The 23,498-nt window shown below is 42.0% G+C and overlaps 2 protein-coding genes across 3 annotated transcripts in view; one reads left to right on the plus strand and one right to left on the minus strand.

Moving 5' to 3' along the window:
• The window catches only part of LOC148362089 (G protein-coupled receptor 22-like), a 210,877-nt gene that overhangs the window by 80,436 nt on the left and 106,943 nt on the right, over positions 1-23,498 (plus strand). The window lies entirely within an intron of this gene.
• The window catches only part of rassf7a (Ras association domain family member 7a), a 63,777-nt gene continuing 52,766 nt past the window's right edge, over positions 12,488-23,498 (minus strand). For both annotated transcript variants that reach the window (XM_088339531.1, XM_088339532.1), the window contains exons 4-6: positions 17,841-18,015; positions 16,350-16,439; positions 12,488-12,745 (exon numbers count right to left, since the gene is read on the minus strand). In XM_088339531.1, coding sequence (XP_088195657.1) covers positions 12,714-12,745; positions 16,350-16,439; positions 17,841-18,015 — 297 coding nt within the window. In that variant the 3' untranslated portion in view covers positions 12,488-12,713. The remainder of the gene's footprint in view (positions 12,746-16,349; positions 16,440-17,840; positions 18,016-23,498) is intronic.

Here is a 23,498-nt window from a genome sequence, read left to right on the forward strand (position 1 = left end):
ACAAATTTTTTCTAGGATGTGATCAATCTACAAAAGAGAACACTCAAACACTCAAATCAGGGTAAATGTTTCTGACAAGGACAATGGTTAAACTGATCCAGTGACTGTATTTAGTGAAAAAGCAAAATTCGAAATTTAGAACTGACAATTTAAAAAATAAATTGTTTATCTTCTAGTTAGAATTTTGGGATAGAATGCTCAAAATGGATAGGGCATCTTATAGTGGGGATTTTGATTTTCACTTAAAATAAATATAAAGACGTGCAACCAGTCGGAGTGCCGATGGACTACCGAAAACCAAATGTGTTAACGACAGTACAGACTAAAGTGACGGATAATATGCTAAACCTTAATGTGACGATACAGGCGAGAAGGGTACCGACACACCAAAGTCCAGAAAAACCTACACCCACGGCGACAGCACTGAAGAGTGAGGTTACAACGCCGACAGCCAAAAATGAGTGCACGGCCAGTACGTAAAATTCGGGAAATTGTGTAGGAGAGGAAAACCATAACCCTAACTCGGTAGTTGTGTAGGCGCATGGTCTCAATGTGCACTGACTTAATTAGACTAATTAACTTAAATTTTTGTGGGCCATCTGTCTTGTTTTATGTTTTATGTTTGTTCAATGTTGTAAGTGTTTGTATTCTTTCCTGTATTCTTATCTTTCTTGTCTATATGGTTGTCCAGCGTTTAATCGGCCCACGTAACTGAAAGGATTAACAGAAAAATATCGAAGGAAAAGGAAAAAGGGAACAATACAGTGCTCATTGAGACGAGAAAAACGTTTTTAAAGAGGAAGACGGTTTAAAATGTATTGTTTTAGATAGAACCGATAGCACGTCTCGTTAGGAATCGAAAACGTTCGTTTTTTTTAGAAATCGTTTTGACGCTAAGGGTGTGCAACGTAACGTCCAAGAGCCTATGGAGTTCCCAGAATAATAAATGTTTTTTCAGTTGGAAAACGATGAATTTAGGGGTGAAAAGTCTAGAAAAATTATGTTTGGTTATTTTAGGTGCTTTAGATTATGTTAATGCCAGAATAACACCAAGAAAGGATAGAATAATATCCAAAAGGAAAAAGTTAGCCTATTCCGGTTTTCAGTTCAAAATTGGAAAATTAAGGAATGTGAAGACGAGGAAAAATCCAATTGAGTGAGTTGGGATGGATTAATTTGAGATAGAAGCATTGTTGTACGAGAATAGTGGAAAAACGTGAGTAAATACTTTCTTTTCACAAATATATTGATTTCTAATTGTGATTCTTTTGTTGGTATGTCACACTGCCGGGGAGCAAGCTGCTGTCTGGGATGGTCAGGATGCATCGTCGCTTCCGGGTTTTGGGCTGCATGGAAACTGCGCGTGATGCCTGCTGGGATGGACACTCACTCCAACATCTGACTTCACGACACCCGTTGACGAATACGACATTGCATGGTCTTCAAAATGTTCGCGGGAGTCAGGCCAAAGGCCGATGTGTATGCTGTATCACTATCCAGTCATGCACTCATCTTGAAATGTATCGACGACTGTTACCAAAATTTGTTATCACTCACTTATCAGTTCATTTATTCATTTACCTTTATCACGTACCGATCAACCGTCGACGGTCCACGTGTATAATCCAGTGTGTACGGATAAAGATAAATGAAGGGGGGGTTAGTGCATGGGTCAGATGTTTGGAGTGTTGGGGATTTTTGTAAATGAAACATGAACAATGAAAGTTAGAATGATCACAGCAGGCTGACCGCCGGAATTTTATTTTATTTTCGATTCGCGTAAACTCTGTCCGTGTATTGATATTATTGATTTGTAATACTTTGCCACTACTCTGTATTGATTTTCAATTTTAATTTCTGTTCAGAATGGGAGTATAAACTCCCAAAGGGGGGATTATGTTGTGGCAAACAGACTTGCATTTGTAGAATAGAGTGCATACATTTAGAAATGTAGAAAGATTGTGGTAAATAGACTTGCATTTGTGCATACACTGACGTCAGTGAAAAACCCAGTTCGGGAAGTTCTTGGCAGACAGTTGAGTTTGCTTGAAGATAGAGTGCGAGTCTCTGTATACACTGACGTCAGACTGTTTGGAGAAGCCATCTCCTTGTCTCCTAATAAGGAGACAAGGAGATGGCTTGAACGAGAAAAACAAAATTCCTTTAAGTAATACGTGATATCGGACCGCCTTTTGGGGTGTACAAAAGGCGATGTTCTGCCTGGAGCTTTTCCGAGATCTTCATTGACGCATCAATAAAGTGACATCTCCCTCCGCACGAGGCTGGCTCCTTTTTCCTTATCCACTGATGAGAAGACTTTTCTCTCGATTATCGAACCTCCAAATTTCTCCAACATTTCGACAACACATACCTGACTGCCCATTTTGCACATCTGGTTAGCTGCTCCTCTTGCACTCTTTGCACTACTGTAAAATACTATACATAGCCATAATTATTTAGTATATTATTAGTACTCAATACAACATTTTATTTATATCTGTACATTCAAGGAAACTGTGCGGGTCAGATGTATCGACATTTCGTTCTGTATACACGTGTACTAGAATGACAATAAAGTAGATCGGAATCTGAATCTGAAACCTCCAGAGCTCCATGCCCTTACAAACCGTCGTATTTTTCCCTTACAAAATCTTACACCATATTTTTTTTCAAACGTGTTTATTTATGTAGTTTAACATGTTATATTGTAGATGTTTTTAATTATATCATACATATTGTTAATTCACATTTTGTTGTGAGATACTGAGTTGCTCGACATGAATGAGGTTTATTATGAAAAAAACTTCAAAAATGAAGTCGCTTGGACGTTCACTGTAGAAGAAAAAAAATACATACAAATATAATTAAATAGAATAGTACATTTTCTTATTCAAATTATAAATTCATTTTCTGCATTCAATTATTGTTGGTAATCTCATCTCATTAGCTGCACCGCTTATCCTCAGTAGGGTCGCGGGGGTGCTGGAGCCCATCCCAGGAATCATCGGGCAGTGAGCAGGGGACACCCTGAACTGGTTGCCAGCCAATCGCAGGGCACACGGGGACAGACAACCCGCTCGCTCATTCACACCTAGGGACAATTTGGACCGGCCAATTCACCTGAAAAGCATGTTTTTGGAATGTGGGAGGAAACCGGAGTGCCCGGAGGAAACCCACGCAAGCACGGGGAGAACATACAAACTCCGCACAGGAAGTCCGGAGCTGGATTTGAACCCACGCAGTAGGTTCCCATGACTTGAACTGTGCCGCACATGCGCTAACCACTGCGCTGCTATACAACATAAGAATTCGTGATATAATGCATCAAAGCAAGTGAGCCGTAGGAGAGCCGGCTCTCTTTAATGAGTTGAGCCGAAAGAGACGGACTTCCTTTCACTACACAACTACCACGGAATGATGCATGATGGGAAATCCCCAGGCGGCAGACGCATGCGCACGGTCGCATCAAACCGCTCGCTTCGTTAGCAACGAAAAGCCGATACAGTAAGACCTCGGTTATCGCGGTTAATGGGGACCAAAACCACCCGCGATAAGTGAAAATCCGCAAAGTAGCGGCGCACCTCCAATTTTTTTAAACTATTATTTTTTTAGACCCGGTTAATGGGGACCAAAACCACCCGCAAAAACTGAAAATCTGCGAAGTAGCAAGCCACATCAAAAAGAAAAAAAAAATCTCATCTCATTATCTGCACCGCTTATCCTTATTAGGGTCGCGTGCAGATTCCCCCCCCCCCCCCCCTCCCCCCGCGTGAGGGGGGGAGGATTTTGTACGGGAGTCGGATTTGGGCACAACACCGGCGCGCAGTTTTGGTGCGGCTTCCGCTTCACCGCCCCCTAACCCCACAGGTCCCCCCCTACCCCTTTCCCCCCCATCGAGGGCCGTGTAGCGCCATGTAGAGCCATCGCGGCCCGAACGGGAGACGTGACGTTGGTGACTTTTTCATCCGCGTTAACAAACGCATTTTGTAGAATACGATCGCGCTTTATTGCTTAAATAAACGCGTTATATAGACTACGATCGCCCAATTATTTTAATTAGCTCGCTTTATGGTTTCGATAAGCGTATTATATGGAATGCGATCGCTTTTGTCGGAAGCGCAGCAGAATGCGCGTTCACGCGAGGGGGGGAGGATTCTGTACGGGAGTCGGATTCGGGCACAACACCGGGAAACGAGAACGGGTCCGGACCAGTGTGTGAAGTGCCTCCATTTTAAAGACTAGGGTTGTCGGCCGAGGGGGATTCCCGCAAAAAGTGAAAACCTGCAAAGTAGCGACGCCCCTTCAAAAAAAACAAAACATTTTTTTAAAAAAATGTTTTTTTTTTTTTCGTTTTTTTTTACTATTACAGACCGCGAAGAAGCGAGGTCCCACTGTACTGAGATAGAGGCTACCGCGGTGAAATCGTTTGACTTGATTGATTTGCTGTTGGGTGATAGTCGGTGTTTACCGGATGGTACCTGTTTTATGTTAGATTTTCCATTAATTAATGACGACTAGCACACCGATGTATGTCACTCAGCTTTACCGGAAACTTCAGTGTTTACATTGACAGTTGGTGCCCCCTTATAACCGCACCGGGTGAAACACATACATTGTAACATCTCCCCTTTTTTTTTTTTTTTTTTTTTTTTTTTTCACATAGTGCTAAACAAAGTCCCGGAGGTGTGCAGGCCTCCTAACAACCCTGCCGCATCTGGTGGTGGTGACAACAGTCTGGGCCATCTGAGGATCCGGCACAGCAGCTGTTGAGCAGGGTTGAGGTGTGTCTGTGACGTGATCACCACCACTAGGGACTGAGGTGGGCGGCGCCCCGCTGACCGTCTCTGCTGCTGATGAGACCCCTGGTGCTGGCCTCAGGTGTCTACGGTTGCGTCTCAGCACAGTCCCGTTATCCAGCTCCACCGAATAGGACCTTCTCCGGTCCTGTCGTACCACCGCTGCAGGTGTCCAGACAGTGCGTCCGGCCACATGTGACTGTACTCGCACCTGTTCTCCATTCTGCAGAGGCCGTAGTCCTCTAGCCCCCCTATTGTAATAACGAGCTTGTCTGAGCTTGTTTTCCTGCACAGCGCTACCAGTGTCCACAATCGCAGGTTTAAGCAGACTTTCACACATGGGCAGTAGCGTCTTTGTCCGTCGGCTCATCAGTCTTTGTGCAGGACTGGCCTGGAAACCCTGCGTGGGAGTGTTCCTGTGAGCCAGTATGGCTAGATATGCGTCCGACTTTGCCCGCAGGGCTTTCCCCATTAATCTTTTAGCCGTCTTGACGGCAGACTCTGCCTTTCCATTGCTTTGGGGATATGTGGGCGACGATGTTATGTGTTCAAATTCCCAAGACTGGCTGAATCTCTTAAACTCCTGTGAGCTATATTGTGGGCCATTGTCCGAAAACACCACATCAGGCACACCATGGCGAGCGAAATGTGCCTTTAACTTGTGGATGACTGTGGTGGACTTGGTATCAGGCAGATAATCAACTTCCCAAAAATTTGAGAAATAGTCCACAGTCACTACGTAGTCTTTATTATTAAAGGTGAAAATATCTGTACCCACTTTTGCCCATGGCCTCAATGGGAAGTCATGGCTCAGTAATGGTTCTTTCTGTTGTCGAGTGTCTACTTCCCTGCACACTTGGCACTTCCCTATATATGTCTTAAGATGTTCATGCATACCCGGCCAATACACACATTCTCTTGCTCTTCTGATGCAGTTTTCAATCCCTAAATGTGAGGCATGAATCTTCTCCATAATTTCTTGTCTTAGAGCTGTTGGGATGACAGCCCTTTCTCCCCGAAAGATTACATTATTCTGTACAGCTAGCTCATCTCGCATAGAAAAATATGGCCTCACCTCCAGCTCAACCTGTCCTTTCTCTTCCGGCCATCCTTGCAGTATTCTCTGTTTCAGCACCTGGAGGGCCTGGTCCTGTTCAGTCTCACTTTGGATTTTTTTTCGTCTCTCCCCTGAAATGGGTAAGTAATTAATCATATTCACCGTTTCAACTTCAGCTTCAACTGAACCCTCAACTGCACATTCTGGTAGGTATGCCCTGCTCAGCGTATCTGCAACAAGCATCAGCCTGCCTGGAACAAACACTATATCCACGTCATATTTCTGAAGCCTTAATAGCATTCTTTGTAGCCTCTTTGGGGCACTAAGCAGAGGCTTCCGTGTGATGGTTTCGAGTGGTTTATGGTCAGACTGTACCACTACCTTTCTGCCATAGGTGTATTGGTGAAATTTTTCGACTCCAAATAGAATGGCAAGACACTCCTTTTCTATTTGTGCATATCCTCTTTCTGTAGAGGTTAGTGCCCTACTGGCGTACGCTATAGGCAAAGGACAAACACTGGAGAAGGAGCAGATCAGGGAGCAATACCCACAGGTGTTTGAGGGTGAAACACATACATTGTAACAGTACCCATCATTGACAAATTTGCGTTTTTCCGTACAGATTTTCTCGTATGTCGTACACATCTTAAAATGCATAATAAACCTACTTTGTACGGCAAAAACATACAGCTTGACAGGTATGGGAATGTAACACTACTAAGTCATCATCGTAATCTAGTTGTGAGCCTCCAAAAGTTCCCCAGCCCCGAGGCTCAAATCAGTTTGAAAGCCCTGCTTGGGACATACCCTTTCTGTGGCCTCTAGCAAACATCATATGAAGTACAGTGGAACCTCGGTTTTCGAACGCCTCTCAGTTCGAACAAATCGGTTCTCGACCAAAAATTTTGAGAAATTCTTGCTTCGCTTTTCGTTCAAAAAAATCGGAGTTCGAACGCCGGTACGCTAGGGTGCGATGCTGAGCAGCGTACGGATGTAGATCGTGTAGATTGCCCCCACCCCTCGTGAAGAACTGTTATGACGTGCGTGCGCACTTCTTTTTGCTTTCGCTTTAGATATCGGTGAACGGAGTGTTTTAGCCCCTAATTATGCCTCCGAAAAAGGTCGGTGCAAGCAGCAAAGTTGCTACAGGTGAAAAAAGAAGGGTAGTGCGTACAACAATTGCATTTAAGAAAGAAATAATAGCAAAATATGAAGAAGGTGTGCGAGTTTCTGATCTTGCTATACATACAGCATGGCTTCTGCTGAGCACCACAAAGGTAAGAAATCCTATTCATAATTCTTTTCTTTATCCTTTAACCGCTCACCACTTTTTGTGGAGACCCGGGTGCTAAATGACGTGTAAACGACCTGATTTTTTTTAGTTGTACACGTTCATGTTAGCGTAATCTATCGTACGGAAGATTACGCCAACGCGAACGTACGATTAGCCTGGGTTAGCTTTATGTTTACGTTCATGGTAAACATGCAGGGTGTTGGAACGGATTAAAACGATTTACATTATTTTTAATGGGAAAAACGATTTCGGTGATCGAACAAATCGGTTTTCGAACAGGGTTCTGGAACGGATTATGGTCGAGAACCCATGTTACACTGTACACTGGCATAGAAAACATCACCTGGTGGTCGGAGGTCATTAACTGCTTGCGGTCCCTTCGAAGGTACACATGAGTTGATGGTCACATCTTATCCATCTGTTTTATCCCGTCGGCTGGAAAAGTGACAGACTTGATGCCAAGAAGGTTGCAGCGTTTGTGGCTGCTTTATGCAAGGGTGCGCTTTTCAATCACTTCCAAATGCTTCCAGGAAGAATAGCCAAGAAATAATAATGCATCATCGGGTCCATTACCCCCTAGAAAGCATGAAGAATTGAAAACATATCATGAATTTTAGTCTCATTTTTAAAATGTCATGGTCAGGATTCAGGGTTGGGTAGGGTTACTTTAACTTGATTACTTTCAACGACTTTTGGATTACTCCAATACCAAATATGCTCATAAAAGACAAAATAAACTAAATAGGAATAAAATGATGACTCCCAACACGTGGTAAGCTTTCTCTCCTGGCTTTGATCTCCGGCAAAACAAACATCAAATGCGACAGAAACAAAATGAAAATAAACCCAAACAGCTTGCCAACATCATTTTTGCCGTTCCATGTATTCCGTTACTCCCCAAGCCTGCACAAAATTTCATTTTGTTCCTATTTAGTTTATTTTATCTTTTATTAGCATATTTGGTATTGGAGTAATCCAAAAGTAATTGAGAGTAATCCAGTTAAAGTAACCCTACCCAACCCTGCCTACGGGGATGAATAAAGTATCTATCTATCCATCTATCAACATGACAGCGACAAAATATCATCTGAGGTGTATTGTTTCGAAACGGACTCGCTCTCTATGTGAATCGAGGTGGTGTAACCCTGGGCACAAAGGTTTCCATCTGCTGCAGGGATGTCCAACTTTTGGCCTAGCGTGTGACGTCATCCACTCCGCTGTGGCTAAACTACAACACAGCACCCCGAGGCCATCCTGTTAATCAACACTGCCTGCTTTCTTTATGATTTTATTTTTCAACACAAGGATACTGCTGGAAATGTGAATTTCCCTACGGGCAGGGTTGGGTAGGGTTACTTTAACTGGATTACTTTCAAAGACTTTTGGATTACTCCAATACCAAATATGCTCATAAAAGACAAAAGAAACTAAATAGGAGTAAAATGATGACTCACAACACGTGGTAAGCTTCCTCTCCTGGCTTTGATCTCCGGCAAAACTAACATCAAATGCGACAGAAACAAAATGAAAATCAATCCAAACAGCTTGCCAACATCATTTTTGCCGTTCCATGTGTTCCGTTACTCCCCAAGCCTGCACAAAAATGAGTCATTTTATTCATATTTAGTTTCTTTTGTCTTTGATTAGCATATTTGGTATTGGAGTCATCCAAAAGTCATTGAAAGTAATCCAGTTAAAGTAACCCTACCCAACCCTGTCAGGATTATATCGCTAAAGCAGGGATGTCAGATTCCAGACTTTTTGTTCTTAGGCTACCGGGTCAGCAAAAGAATCTCATCTCATCTCATTAGCTACACCGCTTATCCTTAGTAGGGTCGCGGGGGTGCTGGAGCCCATCCCAGCAATCATCGGGCAGTGGGCAGGGGACACCCTGAACTGGTTGCCAGCCAATCGCAGGGCACACGGGGACAGACAACTCGCTCGCTCATTCACACCTAGGGACAATTAGGACCGGCCAATCCACCTGAAATGCATGTTTTTGGAATGTGGGAGGAAACCGGAGTGCCCGGAGGAAACCCACGCAAGCACGGGGAGAACATACAAACTCCGCACAGGAAGTCTGGAGCTGGATTTGAACCCACGCAGGAGGTTCCCAAGACTTGAACTGTGCCGCACATGCGCCCTTAGCAAAAGAATATAAACTTAAAAGAATATAAACTTAAAATGTTTACCGTACCGTAGTTTTTCCTGTATTATGCTTCATCATTTAGCCTACTTTAGACTACATGTTTAAATCCTGGCTTAAAACACACTTCTAGTCTTTAGTTTATGAATGACCTATATGTCCTGTTGACGATATCTGTGGATTAATTGTTATTACAACATCCATTGCAGTCTGGTCATCCTGGAAGGGGGATGACCTCATGTGCGGTCCCTTCTCAAGGTTTCTTCATTTTCCTCATGTTGAGGTTTTTGAGTTTTTCCTTGCCCTCATGTAGGTTTGAGATCAGGGGATGGTGTCATAATAGTCTGTGGTTTGCAATCATCTGTGGTCTGTGCAGCCCTTTGAGACTCTTTGTGATTAAAGGGTATACGAATAAATATGACTTGTTTTGACTACCGTAAATTCCGGACTATAGGCCTCTACTTTATTCCCAAATGTTCAACCCTGCGGCTTATTCAGTGATGCGGCCAATTTATGTACTTTTTCTAACAGCCGCCGGCGGCGCTCGAGTACAAAAGGTAAGATTTCGACCGGTGGAATATATGCGTGTGTGTTGCGAGCGTGTTTTTGATTAAAGGAGCGTAGGACGACGTCTATATGACAAAGTATCTTTCCCATACTGAGGAAGTCGACTTTAATGACGTCAGTGATAAGGAGGGAGTTGAGCACTGTTTACCGTGATTTTTACAAGTGCCGTATTTTTTCTTTAACAGACCCGTTTCTTTGTGTTGCGAGCGTGTTCCTAGTAGCGTTTTGCTACCCTTCACAGACACGGTTTGGGATGAAAGTTATAATATTATTATTAAAGCTTTGAACTCTGCAGGTCTGCGTCATACCTTAAGTACCGGTATCATTTTACATTCCATCTGCTGGCTGTTGTTTTTGGACTGTGTACTTCATATTCAGTTACAATTGCGGGACTCAAAGTCGGGTCTGGGTTAAATTCTTGATTGTGTTACATGTTTCAATGTGGGCCGCATGCGACCTATATTCAGGTGCGGCTTGTGTAAGAACAAAAGCGGTTATCCTCTTAAAATGTGGTGGGTGCGGCTTATAATCAGGTGTGCTCTATAGTCCGGAATTTGCGGTACATCAGATCGATAGATCTAGGCTGGACCTCATAAAGCTGAGAGTAAATCCTTTACTGCCCTCTAGCAGGCAGAGGGAGCATTTGGTTTGCATTTATTATTAAAATCATAACTTTTGATAGAAATTACCGTGAGAATGTTTTTTTCTATATTCTCAGAAATTTACAGCGGGCCGAATCAAGTCATGCTATGGGCTAGAGGAGAGGTTCTCAACTGGTCTCCCTTGTGGACCCACCATAATGCAGTGACCCGAATCAAGAAGAACATTTCTCATCTCAAATTCTTCGGATGAAAGAATTGTGCAGTTTAAAGCAGAGACAGAATATCTTTATTTAGATTTTTTTTCCAAAACATCTTCAAGTATCGTATGTACTCGCATATAAGCCTTTATGGTATATAACCGTCACCCTAAAACTGCTGTAAATTAGCCACGTACTAAAAGAAACTCATACTTAAAATATTTTTTTAAAAGGTTTACCTAATTAATGATAATTGCTCAAAAGATAATAAAGATCAATTTTCTAGTAAAAAAAAAAAAAAGCTAAAAAAAAAAACATTTTAAAACTACTGTACCTAACAGCAGTGCTTCCATGACTTCTAAGCTACAGTGGAACCTGGGTTCTCGACCATAATCCGTTCCAGAACCCTGTTCGAAAACCGATTTGGTCGATCACCGAAAATCGTTTTTCCCATTAAAAGTCATGTTAAGTCGTTTTAATCCGTTCCAACACCCTGAATGTTTAACATGAAGCTAACCCAGGCTAATCGTACGTTCGCGTTAGCGTAATCTTCCGTACGAAAGATGACGCTAACATGAACGTGTAAAAATAAAAAAAGGATTATGAATAGGATTTCTTACCTTTGTGGTGGACGGTGGGGAGAGAAAAATCATCAAAAGTTTTTCAACCTCTTCCAAAACTTGCGGCAGTTGCTCGCTTATAGCGCTAACTTCCTTAGCCGCATCACTCGATTTCACAGCCTCCTTATTCTTTACTATCGTACTGATAGTAGATTTAGCCACGCTGTATTCACTAGCAAGATCGGAAATTCGTACACCTCTTTCATATTTAGCTATTATGTCTTTCTTAAAGGCAATAGTTTTACGAACAACTTGTCTTTTTTCACCTGTCCTGCTCGCACCGACCTTCTTCGGAGGCATAATTAGGGGCTAAAACACCCGTACGCCGCTCAGCATCGCACCCTAGCGTACCGGCGTTCGAACTCCGATTTTTTGACCGAACAGCGAAGCAAGAATTTCCCGAAATTTTTGGTCGAACACCGATTTGTCCGAACTGAGAGACGTTCGAAAACCGACGTTCACTGTATTTTCATATTTGACAACCATTACCTTCTTTGATTGGATTGTTGTCATCAGTTTTCCACTTCTCCTTTCCCTTATCACTTACTTTTCATAACCCATTATCAAGTGCAGAAAAAGGAAAGAAAACCAACAAAATCACAAAAAATTTAGACGTGGTTCTCTCGCATTGACTGAACAGGTATAAGAGATCAAGTAGGGCATGATCGCCATCTACTCTTAAGGAGTGTCATTGACCCTCTTTTATTTTCTTTTTAGGATTTTATTAAAACAAAGGCCCACAGCCCACTAAAACGGGTAAACGAGCCACTTTTGGCTCCCGAGCCACGAGCTGGTAAACACTACACTAGAGGTTACAGACACATTAAGTTTTATTCTACAATCAAGAGGACTGTCAGATTAATTTGGGATATTAATCTTTGGCTGATATGAGAGTCAAGGAAGACCCACTCCTCTGAATGACTCCTCTTTCTCACCGTGGCCCGGTGACGCGATTCTTTTTATTAGAAGAAGTCAAGCAGTTGTAAAAACATACCATGATGAGTTTCCTGTACCCTTCAAAATAAAGACTGAAAGTATGCGTGTTTTTAAACAGAATCATATAAAAGAGTAGAAAAATAGAGAACAGAGAATAAAAAACAGTATGAAAGCAAGTATATTCCATCAGAGCCATTTGTAACGTGAGTAACTGAGAAAATTACAAATAACTAAATGTAATATACCTTACAGGACTCAAAAAGCAAAAACAATTATTTAAACATGAAGATATCTTTATTATATTTAATGACATTGTAATAATCTCTCTAAGCAAAGTGCTCTTTAATGTTACATTTTACACAGATGACTAGTACCGCTCAGAATAGCAAAATGTCAAAGACGTTTTTGACTTGTGTATTTACAGTATTCATAATTCAAAGAAGTTAAAAAGGAAGCGATGGTGACATAAAAGTTTCCCTTGGCCCTGTGGTCCATGTTTTATTGCCACGACGACTCCCGGGATGTCAGGACTGCAAGACACAAAAACAAGTCGGGATAACCATCCCTTGATTTTAACAACAACACGGAACAGATTGCTTCGTCCATTATTGGACAAAATTGTGTTAAACACAAGATAGAAACAAAGATTTCAAAATGAAATCAACCAGCAGAGAAGAGTGCCTGAACTCGTGGATTATTGGAGTCGAGCTTGACATAAGGAGAACGCGTTAGTTTAAAACGGAGGTTGACAGGTATGCATACAAACTAATGTCAGATGCCGTTAACCACAGGGGAAGGAACACTATGGCGAGGACAGCGGAGAGCAGTGTTCGCGTCAATTTTAAGAAGACTTACTTTGAATAATGGTAAAAATGTCAAGCACTTACAAGTACAAAATCCAAGCAATTTTCAATCCTTTAAAACACAACTTCAAGCACCCTTAACAAATCTGAATATTATGCAATATATCTATGTGTTCAATAATCAATATGGCATATATTTATCCATTAACTTCTACATATGGCACTTTATTGTATGGAGTATAGATACTCCATACAATTAAAGTACCGTATTTTCCGCACTATAAGGCGCACCTAAAAGTCTTAATTTTTTTCAAAAGCTGACCATGCGCCTTATAATACAGTGCGCCTTATATATGGCTCAATATTAAGTCGCAAGGTCTCGCAACTTACGCAACAGCCGCCGACTCCATTTTCCCCCGAACGTGGAGTAGCCCGCGGTGTATGCTGGGATTTATATACCGGCGTTTCATTGGCTAACCAATGTGTCAATCATCATTTGAATCCATCACTATTGGCTAAAGTTATTCGGAGGTCAAGGGGGCGGATCCTTTTTATCATTTACAGGCTGGCATTGGCTTAAACGGCAAAACAAAGCCTGCAATTGGCCGAAAAAGATGTGTCAATCATCAGTTGAATCGATCACTATTGGCTAAAGTTATTCGGAGGTCAAGGGGCGGATCCTTTTTATCATTTACAGGCTGGCATAGGCTTAAGTGGCAAAACAAAGCCTGCAATTGGTCGAAAAAGATGAGTATGAATAGCACGTGGTTGACGGCATAGAGAAAGCATTTTTTACTATTCTGTATTTGTAAATATTTTATTCTCCTGGATTTACTACACTCTCGGATATAAGAGGACCATGGCTGCACATTATTATTGAACACAACGACTTCGGTGAGCTACTCCGGCTATATATTTTCCCTGTATCCTGTTTCAGACTGAACTCGATGTTTCTGTTATAAGCGCTGCAGATAATGGATGAAATGGAGTGTCTATTTTTAAATTAAACTCAATTCCAAGTGTTTATTGTCATATGCACAGTAAAGTTGCGAGCGAAAAAGAAAATAGAAACTAAGGAATGGTTGGCATTTCTTGAATCCCAAGACTTTAACCTTCCAAATGATATTTGGAACGATGCATTTGAGTGACATCGTACGGACACCGCATCCGTACGTGTCTACGACACGTATTTGCTTCTTTGCAAGCTTTGGGAATGTTAAGCGGGTAAGAAGTTTGACTCAACTATTTTACGGTTTTGTCGACGTTCCCATTGTAGCGCCTTATAATCCGGTGCGCCTTATGTATGTCAAATATAGGACCAAAAACTATTTTTTGGGGGTGCGCCCTATAACCCGGTGCGCCCTATAGTGCGGAAAATACGGTAAATCAACCAGGCACATTCACAACAAGCTTGGAAGAATCAAGGTCAAATGTTATTTGCAACAAGGGCAAACAACGCTGCACATTCACAACAAGCTAAGAAAAATCAAAGAGCTTACACCTTGGTCTCTTTGCACGTTTTCAAGACCATAGCCTTTGTTTTTTTTTTAAAAAAGGTTAAGAGCGTATGCTTCAGTTGAAATATAGAGCAGAAATCCTTCTTAGTGACGTGCAAAAAGATCAAAGTTTTACACAGGATAAGAATGGCAAAGTGCAAAACATGCAGAGCCCTCCGCAAAAGGCTCTTGCTCTTTGGATTATCACCAAAGTACAAGGCTTAAGAGATCGGACGCTGCCCCCCCCCCTCGCACAATTTTACTGATCATAAAGAAAGTCAATCATTTGAGCACATTTGTTTGTGGCCATACAGCAGAAAAGTCAGTTGGGCAATTGTGGGAAATATTTTAACACCCTGGCCAAAAGTTACCCGTGATTTTGTTTTTTGTACGCATTATTTTCTAAGCTGAAGTTATATAAAAGATTGGTAGAGAGCAGGGGTGTCGATCTCATTTGAACTCGGGGGCCACACGATAGAACAAACATTCTGTCCGGGGGCCGGACTAGTAGATTAAACAGAAAGAGATAAATAAATAAGAGAAAGGGGGAGGGAAAAGGAGAGAGGGCGAGACAAAGAAAAAAAAGAGAGAGAGGGAGAGAGCGTGAGAAACAAAAGATAAAAATTCGTGAGAGTGGGGAAAAGAAAGGGAGAGGAATAGAAAGACAGAAGGAGAGAAAAGAAAGCACAAAGGGTAGGAAGAGAGAAAGAGAAAAGGAAAAAAGGAAGTTAGAGCAAAAGAGGTTAAAAGACACAGAGAGAGAAATAGACAAAGAGCAACAAAGGAAGAGAAAAAGAGAGACACAGAGAGTGAAAGAGACAGAGACAGAGTGGGAGGTAAGGGGTGGAAAAGAGAGAGAGAAATAAATAAATACAAGTACTGCGTCTTTGTTCGAGGCACCTTTCTATGGCAACATCAAGTTGACATATTTCAACTTGCAGCTTGTTTTTCTCTTGCGCTTCTCTAAGTGTTGTCTCGCGGGCCGGATTCAATCCCTTAGCGGGCCTGATCTTGTTTTTCTGTCCTGGCTTTCCCGCCTGGAGTTTTTAACAGATCTTCTGATGCACGGGTGTCAAAAAGGCGGAGCAAATGCGGGCTGACGGGAAGTGGGGTAAAGGTGAGTGAGACTTGTTGTCGCGGCGGACAATAGTGGATATATATTTTTCCCACCCTTACCTTTGGAAATAGACTTTTTTTTCCTTGGATTAGTTTCAACGGGCACCCGGACTCTGCAGGTCTGCATCAAACCGTAAGTACCGGTATCATTTAATGTTCACTTTGCTGGCTGTGGTTTTTGGACTGTGTACTTTATATTCAGTTACAATCGCGGGACTCAAAGCCGGGTTTGGGCAAATTTTGTGATTGTGTTACATGTTTTAATGTGGGCGCATGCGGCTTATATATAGGTGCGGCTTGTGTAAGTACAAAATCGGTTTTCCTCTTGAAATGTGATGGGTGCGGCTTATAATCAGGTGCGCTCTATAGCCCGGAATTTACGGTAATATTATTTTGTTGTTGACTCATTGTTTTTGTCCTGTTTTTATTTTAATGTTCGAAATAAAAGTATTCATTCAATGTTAAATTGGAGGGGATTGATATATAAAAGCAGTTGAGCAATAGCAGGAACCTCCACCTTGCAAAAAGTTTCCAGAACCCAACACCAAAAAACAAGCCGGGAAGGGAAAAAGGAAGGAGGAGGGTCAACAGTTCCAGGGTGCAGGCAGAAGAGGGGCGTAACGGGACGGGCGTAACGGGACGGGCGTAACGGGACGGGCGTAATGGGACGGGCGTAACGGGACGGGCGTGGGAGGCAAGAGGTTCTCACACATACACACCCTCGGGGTTGAGGCTGGACACCAGGGGGTGCTGTAAGTTACGCGGATGCCCCAAGAATTGCTTGGCAGTCGGTCGAGGCGGCGATTCCGCTAAAATAAAAACAGAAATATGTCAGGCGACATCTTGACAACATGAAATACGCCCAGGGTTGGGTAGGGTTACTTTAACGTGATTACTTTCAATTACTTTTGGTTGACTCCAATACCAAATATGCCAGTAAAGACAAAAATATGAATAAAAATACCGTAAATTCCGGACTATAAGCCGCTACTTTTTTCCCAAATGTTCAGCCCTGCGGCTCATTCAGTGAAGCGGCCAGTTTATAGAATTTTTCTAACTGCCGCCAGCGGCACTCGAGTACAACAGGTAAGATTTAGACCGGTGGAATAGGTGCGCCGAGGTAGACGGCATCCTCTTAGTTTGTCAGTCTGACAAAGGTTCTTTCCGATAATGAGGAAGTCGCCCTTGATGGCGGCAGTTATAAGGAGAAAGATGAGGACGGTTAACCGTGTTTACTACAGGTACGGTATGTTTTTTTTAACAGAGCTGTTTACTGTGTTGCGAGTGTGTTGCTAGTAGCGTTTTGCTACCCTTTACAGGCACGGTTTGGGATGAAAGTTATAATATTATTAAAGCTTTGAAAACTCTCTTGGTGTACAGTCTTTCTTCGTAAATATGTGTAACCATGTATAATATGTATTTGCAACTGTTTATTTTTGTAATGTATTTATTTTAGAGACTTTTTCTGATATGTTTTCTACGAGCGAATCAGAAAGAACTGGGCGGAGCAAACGTGGGCTGACGGGAAGTGGGGTGAAGCTGAGTTAAATCTGTTTGTTGTTGCAGCGGACAATAGTGGATACCGGGATATATTTTTCCCACCCTTAACTTTGGAAATATACATTTTTTTTCATTGGATTACTTTCAACATGACTCGGACTTTAAAGGTCTGCAGTAAATTCTAATTACAGGTATCATTTTTCGTTCATGTTGCCGATTGTGGTGTTTGGATTGTATACTATATCGTGTCACGTAGTCAAATTTGAGATCAGCTTTTGACTTTGCTACATGTTTTAATGTGGGCGCATGCGGCTTATATACAGGTGCGGCTTGTGTAAGGACAAAACCAATAATGCCCGTAAAATGTAGTGCGTGCGGCTTATGATCAGGTGCACCGGATTTTAAGGTACTACATTTTGTGCAGGCTCAGGGAGTAATGGAATACATGGCCAACATCAAAAATGATGTTGGCAAGCTGTTTGGATTTATTTTCATTTTGTTTCTGTCGCATTTGATGTTAGTTTTGCCGGAGATCAAAGAGATCAAAGCCAGTAGAGAAAGCTTACCACGTGTTGTGAGTCATCATTTTATTCCTATTTAGTTTCTTTTGTCTTTTATTAGCATATTTGGTATAGGAGTCATCCGAAAGTAATTGAAAATAATCAAGTTAAAGTAACCCAACCCTAAATACGCCCGACTTGCGGCCTTACTGCCATTGGTGTATCCGTCCTGGAGAAGATGTGCAAGTTCTAACTGCTCCAGTTGCTCTTGGAGGTCCATGCGGGAATGACTTTGTGCAGGCAGCACGCCGGCTTGTTGAATAAATTGCTGCAAGTTGCACTGGCGTAGCTCCTTGTTTAGCTCCTCCAGCTCATCCTGTTTGGCCTGAGAGGACGGGCGGGGGGGTCACAAAAATAAAGGGTAACATAAGAGAAGACGGCACACGGTGCCAAAGTCAAGAACAGTTTATCGATTTAAAAGTGCTGCGCGTAATTTGAAACTCAGTGACTATTTGCTGCCATTGCTTGGCTTAAAGTCGCGATCGTGGCAGAGACCCCTCCCTACTTTAGGCTTTGGTTATTGCTGGTTCATTGCTTTGCGGATGTTAAATTGAATTTCTTTATTGTCATTGATACCAACAAATGGTGCATTGTGTTCTGAGCAGACAGCACACAGGAAATGCTATCAGGGGGAGGTCTATCAATCTATCTACCTTGGTCATATTCCTCAAGAGGGGCGACTGACAGCGATACAAACACATACAATAACAAAGAAAATAAAAGCAAAAAATACACACAAAAATGTTTGGACCAGGGCCAACCAAAATGCCCAAACACCCAAACAAGTTAGGCACCTAAGTTGGTCATGCTTCCGTCCCTCCAGATGAAACGGGACACAAGAAAGCGGCCGTGTTACTCGGGTCAGGGTGACACAACAGTCTTCTGTTCAACAGCAGGGGCCGACAGCTTTCGCTAGTTTACCCCTGCCGCATCATATGAGTGCCCTGCCCATCCCTTTAAACATGTCTAAACATCCCACTATCCTTTTACAACACCTCTCCACTCATTCCTATCACCAACAAGAGCTCTAGCTTACATTATATTTCGACCTCGTTCCTGCAGTGCACTCATAACCCCATCCATCCACGTCTATCGCGGCCTTCTTCTTGGTCTCCTTCCATTGACTTCTGCTCTGTAGATCCTCTTCAACATTCGCTCCTCATCCATCCTCTCCATGTGTCCAAACCAACCGAGTATTCTCTCTCAGTTCCACGACTACTCCAGTTCTGTCTCTCACATTTTCAGTTCTCAATCTATCCAGTCCTGTCACTCCCAACATACTCCTCAAACACTTCATCTCAAAAACATTTAATTTCCTTCTTAAATCTGCGTTCAGGCTCCAAGTCTCTGCACCAAACAACAAAGTCGGCACCGTCATGCTCTCATACGGTCCCCTCTTAACATCCATACTCATACTCACCTCAGAGCACCCAAAACCTTGCTTCCTTGATTCACTCCATTCCACCAACTGCAGCCACATCACAACCCAAGCACCTAAAGCTTTCAACTTCTTCCAGCACCCGTCCATGCAACCTTATTTCTAACGCCAAACGATTAACCTAATGGTGGTAAAAGCAAAAATGCTCCATTTGCATTGTACAAGTTACAATTACAATTTTGTTAGTACGCATTTCCTAAAAAATGCACAGTGGAAATATAGTAGCCTGATACGTTGGTTGACCTTGGTGAGCTGTGTACTGTATTTTAGTGGATGGAGATGAAATGACAAGGAGTTGTTCTCAGAACATCGATCAGAGTCCTCCAAGGGAATGACTTGCTGAAAAGCAAATGAGCTCATAATTCATTTTTAAGCATTTGGCAACAGCTTAGCACACCCACTCATTCAGGACAAAATCATTAATTCAGAAACAGTTGACTAAAAGTTACAGTCCCTAGCGAAAGTATTGATTAGCCAAGAACTTCAAGGTAAAAATTTGTTTGTAATAACCAACAATCAGGGTTGGGTAGGGTTACTTTAACTGGATTACTTTCAATGACTTTTGGATGACTCCAATACCAAATATGCTAATAAAAGACCAAAGAAACTAAATATGAATGAAATGATGACTCACAACACGTGGTAAGCTTTTTCTCCTGGCTTTGATCTCTTTGATCTCCGACAAAATCTAGATCAAAGCGGCGCTGCCATGAGCTGCTGCCTTTTCCAGCAGCTGCCCTATTGTTTTATTGTCTGCTCCTATCTTCGGTGTTTTTCATCCCGTTTTGACAACTACACTATTTATTACTTCTATCCTATGGACATGGGTTTTAGCACACGAAAATGTGTTTATTCAAGGAATCAACTCCTTGCCCTGAAGAATTCTCGTGCCGGCGTGATGAAGGGGCCTATCGTGGAAGAAGAGCCGGAGCTAGCTAAGCGGCGTTATAAGTCTTCGGTACCATCCGTAATCATGGTAAATGTGAACTCACTACCAAATAAGACCAACGAGTGCTGGTGGAAAACATCGAAGCGCAGTTGCTGTGTTTTGCGGAAATGTGGCTCACGTTTAGCACCCCGGACGCTAACGTGTAGCCACCCGGAGCTACCCGGAGCAATACGGCTTCAGCGCCGCTATACAGAGACACGAAAGCCGGGGGGAATCGGAGAGGAGGCGGACTTGCTAACACGAGGTGGTGTATCCCTGGATTTCCATAAAGAAAAGATTTCCATCTGCCGCAGGGATGTCGAACTTTTGGACTAGCGTGACGTCATCCACTCCACTACAAGCACCCCTAGGGCATCATGTTAATCTGTTAATAAACAACGGGGTAGACTGCTGGAAGTGTGAATTTCCCTACGGGGATGAATTGAAGTATCTATCTATCTATCTATCTAAAACGAACATCAAATGCGACAGAAACAAAATGAAAATCAATCCAAACAGCTTGCCAACATCATTTTTGCCGTTCCATGTATTCGGTTACTCCCCAAGCCTGCACAAAATGGAGTCATTTTATTCCTATTGAGTTTCTTTTGTCTTTTATGAGCATATTTGGTATTGGAGTCATCCAAAAGTAATTGAAAGTAATCCAGTTAAAGTAACCCTACCCAACCCTGCCAACAATACCCGAGACACAACTGTGAAGTGGGACCAAATTATTTCATCATTTTATGAAATATTTACCACAAAAAAAAAAAAACTAAAAAGAAGATGTTCCGAAGAAATTGCACCCCGGGTCTCTCTGCCCAGCCAGCTGACTCGAGGAGTTCCCTGCTGAAGTTTGAATGATCCAATGTCGACCTAAATGACTAACAATGGCAGATAGCATTGAGTCTCAGCTTAAATGCACACGTTCAGTGATGGACTCAGGCAGCATTACGAAGACCGAAGAACACACCAAGCAGGTCCGGGATAAAGTTGTGAAAAACTTTAAAGACGGAATGAGATACAAGAGGATTTCGCAAAATTGACACATCTCTCAGAGCACTGTGCGAGCAATCATATCAAAATGAAGAGGGCATAAAAACACTGCAAAGTACCTACCACAACCTCATAAAATTTGGTCCCAAACATGGAAAAAAACCAAGAAACCCATGATAACATGAGATAACGTGCAGGTATACACAGCTGAGGTGGGAAAATCTGTGCATAACTAATAGCGAAGTTTAAATAAATCTGTCCCGTCTGGCAAGAAGAAAACTCTTTCTGAAATAATATCAAAAAAGCTCGGTTTTTCATTTACAAGAACACACGGAACCTAGCTCAAGACATTCCCAGAAGCCTAAAGTACTAGTGTGTAAATTCTCAGGAAAATCGGTTCAGCCGTTTTGGAGCCTATAAGCCACATACAAACACACGCACACAAACATACACATACTAAATGCAAATCGGGATTTATATATTAGTCTAGACGAGTTAACTCTACATCCAGACTACATCTGGTAGAGATACCCAAAAAGACTTGTGGCTGTGATCAATGTTCCCTCTAATTTTCACACAAAGTCGGTGAGCAACGCTTGAAACAACAGTTGGCAACAGCAATCCCAAGTGTGGCAACTAAATCATTATCAAACACGTGCAAAACTTGACATCACGTTACATTTTGCTGAGTTTCCGGCAATGCGAATTTTTTTTTCACTTTTGAATGAATTGACTCATGTATTATTGCAAAGGTTGTAAGGCCTACAAATGTCATTTGTTTTTACAATTCTTTCACAAGATTTCCATTTCTTTTTTTTCCTGATATATTTTGTTGCAAAATACTAACATTTTTGGGGGCTTATTTAGTCGGTCGCACGATACACAACTGTATTTAATCACATTTTTTTTAGTGGAAGTACAATGTTGGCAACAAGATTGACTTGATATCATTGGAAATTATTCGAATGCGACACAAACTTTTTCTTCTTTTTCCCAGTTTTTTTTTCTACTTTTTAAAAAATTCCTTATAAAAAAATGTCATCGTGTTTATTTTTTCCTAGCTGTTACTTTTTTCTTTTTGTTCTCTATTTACTTTTTTCCTTTGTTTCGTTCTTTTCTTTTTTTTCTGGCTTTTTTCAAAATGTTTCCTTCTTTTTTCCCTCTTCCTTTTGTTTCTTTTTTTCCTCAGCTTTTCACTACTTTTTCATTTTGGGATTTTGTGCACAATTTTACATAATATTTGGTCGTGTAGGGATTAAAGAGGCAAAAACAACCTGAAGAGCCGTTTAGGACCCGAAAGAGCCGGTTCCTTTTAGTGAGCCGAGCCGAAGAAGCCAGTTCTCGACAAACTCTACTAACTATACTCAACTTCGTTCTACTTCGACCTTGACTTCTACATACTGCATTTAGAACACAGCGTCAGGGGAACCCTTGTATTTTTACCTTCATGCACTGTAACTGACTTAATTCCCTTCTTAATGAGCAATTTTGAGCCCTGATTTTTGTGAGCCGGCTAGATTTTATTGTGCTCGGAAAAGCTCTGGGTAGTGTACAATTGCGCACACACGCAGCTTAGAGGGAACATCGGCTGTGATCGAAGCGAAAGGAGGTTGTACAAAGTATTAACATAAAGGGGGGCAATATATTTGCAATGTCGATTTTGATTGGGTTTTTTTTTGGTAGCACAATATGAAATGTTGAATACATTTGGTGTCTTTTCACGATTGTGTCTCACCTGTTGATTCTGAAAAAAATAATTTTGAGTTTTTTTTCTTCTATAAGTTGGAAACTACATTTCCCATGTATCGTAAATTCCAGACTATTAGCCGCTACTTTTTCCCAAATGTTTAGCCCAGACATGGGACCAAGTCACACATGTGCAAGTCTCAAGTAAGTCTCAAGTCTTCACCTTCAAGTCCCAAGTAAGTCCCAAGTATTTTTTTCTTGGGCAAGTCAAGTCACAAGTCAAGTCCCGAGTCTTAGATTGCCAAGTCCAAGTCAAGTCACAAGTCATAAAAACAGCGACTCGAGTCGACTCGAGTCCAAGTCACTAAGTCTCAAGTCCCCTTTAGCCCTGCGGCTTATTCAGTGAAGCGGCCAATTTATGTCATTTTTCTAACGGCCACCAGCGGCGCTGGAGTATAAAAGGTAAGATTAAGACCAGTAGAATACGTGCGCCAGGAAAGACTGCAACCTCTAAGTTTATGCATACATTGTCTGTAAAGGAAGGGTACGTTCCGATAATGAGGAAGGCGCCCTTGATGGCGATAGTTATGAGGAGGAAGTTGAGGACGATCTACCGTGAATTTCACAATTACGGGACACTTTCTTTTGACAGACACGTTTGATGCATTGCGAACGTGATCCTACTAGCGTGTTGGTTCCTTTCACAGGCACGGTTTGGGATGAAAGTTATAATATTATTATTAAAGCTTTGAAAACTCTC

The sequence above is a fragment of the Urocampus carinirostris genome, chromosome 7 (assembly GCF_059441175.1).
Source record: "Urocampus carinirostris isolate Australia breed hairy pipefish chromosome 7, RoL_Ucar_1.0, whole genome shotgun sequence".
In the NCBI taxonomy this organism is placed as follows: domain Eukaryota; kingdom Metazoa; phylum Chordata; class Actinopteri; order Syngnathiformes; family Syngnathidae; genus Urocampus; species Urocampus carinirostris.